The sequence below is a fragment of the Nanorana parkeri genome, unplaced genomic scaffold (assembly GCF_000935625.1).
Source record: "Nanorana parkeri isolate BGI_ZX_2015 unplaced genomic scaffold, ASM93562v1 scaffold432, whole genome shotgun sequence".
NCBI lineage: Eukaryota > Metazoa > Chordata > Amphibia > Anura > Dicroglossidae > Nanorana > Nanorana parkeri.
Window position 1 is genome coordinate 1,043,829 of NW_017306700.1, and position 1,559 is coordinate 1,045,387.

The 1,559-nt window shown below is 45.4% G+C and overlaps 1 protein-coding gene across 1 annotated transcript in view; it reads left to right on the forward strand.

The window, feature by feature from the left end:
* The window catches only part of PRDM4 (PR/SET domain 4), a 20,750-nt gene that overhangs the window by 7,090 nt on the left and 12,101 nt on the right, over positions 1 to 1,559 (forward strand). Inside the window, exon 6 of the mRNA XM_018560107.1 lies at positions 48 to 166. Coding sequence (XP_018415609.1) covers positions 48 to 166 — 119 coding nt within the window. The remainder of the gene's footprint in view (positions 1 to 47; positions 167 to 1,559) is intronic.

Sequence of the window (1,559 nt, forward strand, 5' to 3'; positions counted from 1 at the left end):
GAAATTGGTTTGTTCCCCCCCCCCCCCCCCCACCCCATTCATTTTAGGTGTATGGACCCAGGAAAGTATTCCAGTCAGGACCTGCTTTGGCCCTTTAATAGGACAAGAGAGTCATTCCTTAGAAGTTGCAGGCTGGACTGACAAATCTGCCAATCACATCTGGAAGGTATGTCTGTGAACACTGCTCTGCGCATTTAAGTCTCTGCAAAGCATGCATGTTTTTCCATGTTTTTTCTCTTTTAAACCGATACAAATACAGGAAATGACCTGTTGGTTTGCCAGCATTCCAGGAGGCTCTTTACTTTTTGTAGTGGGCTGACAACGCTGCCTCTGCTGCACTGAAATCCCAAGCAGTGTTGTCAGCCTTGCGCAGTTCTCCCTGCTGAACTACAGAACACAATCTTCTGTTATGGAGAAGAGGGATTTTATTCTCCTTTCAAAAACTCTCACTGAGGTCCATGTATGTTTTAACAGAGAGCCCTTCCAATATGTTAATTAGGTGAGTTCCTAAACCATGAGGATTTGTTGCTTAGCGCTTCCCTGCTTTAACGTCATTGGCAGCCAGTAGGAGGAGTGTTGTGCATGTGCCCGCCCCCCACCATTGACCGCTATGATTGGCTAAGCTGGTGGTCACAGTTCCAATGTTTCTCATGCGTACCAGAAAACCAGGAGGTCTTTAACCACTTGCTTTCTGGAGCAATGTCTTCCTAATTGTACACACATGATAAAATCAGATTTTTTGTTTTGTTTGTTTGGGATAGAAAACAGCTTCAAACCCCCAACAATTATATATTTATTGAAACGGAGACCCTGTAGAATAAAAAAATGCTAGTTGTAATTTTTTATGTCTCATGGTATTTGCGCAAATGTTCATCAAACCAGTATTTATAGGATAAAATTAGATTTAGTTCTCAGAAACGGAATATAATGCCCAATTTTTGGCAAAATATAAAAGACGGGGTCACGTCGGGTAAATAGACACCAAGCATGTCAAGCCTTAAAATTTTGTGCGTCCATGAAACCGCAAAAAAATACAATACCCAAAATCTCCCATAGGTGAAGCTTTTACCGCTCATCAGTTTAGTTACCACTGATTGATGGCCCTAGAATCTTTGCTCTCATTCCGACGTTCGCGGCGATATGTAAAGCGTGGCACGGTTTCACATGTACAGTGTAGATGCACCCGACTCATGTTTGTGCTTCTATGTACGTGGGGGGGGGGACTTTTTTTTTACACTTTATTGCCATAGCATAGGGGGATAACAAGCCGTCTATGTAATGGCAGGTCCTCTTTATGGAGACATCAGGGGTCTTTCAGACCCGTGTCACCTAGGGACCCCAAAGAAGCTGTGAAGCAGAGATCTTCTTCTCCTGGCTCTAAGAGCCGGAGAATGTGCCCAGTGACACCAGAAGTGATGTAATACACACCACTCCAGGGGTTCAGTGATCAGAGGAGAGATTAGCGGCTGGAAACTTGCTGATCTCCCTCCGATCGATGCGGGGAGACCCGCTTTGCCGGTCCCGGGCCCACACAGGGGACAGTGCAGCCCGGGGTAGCC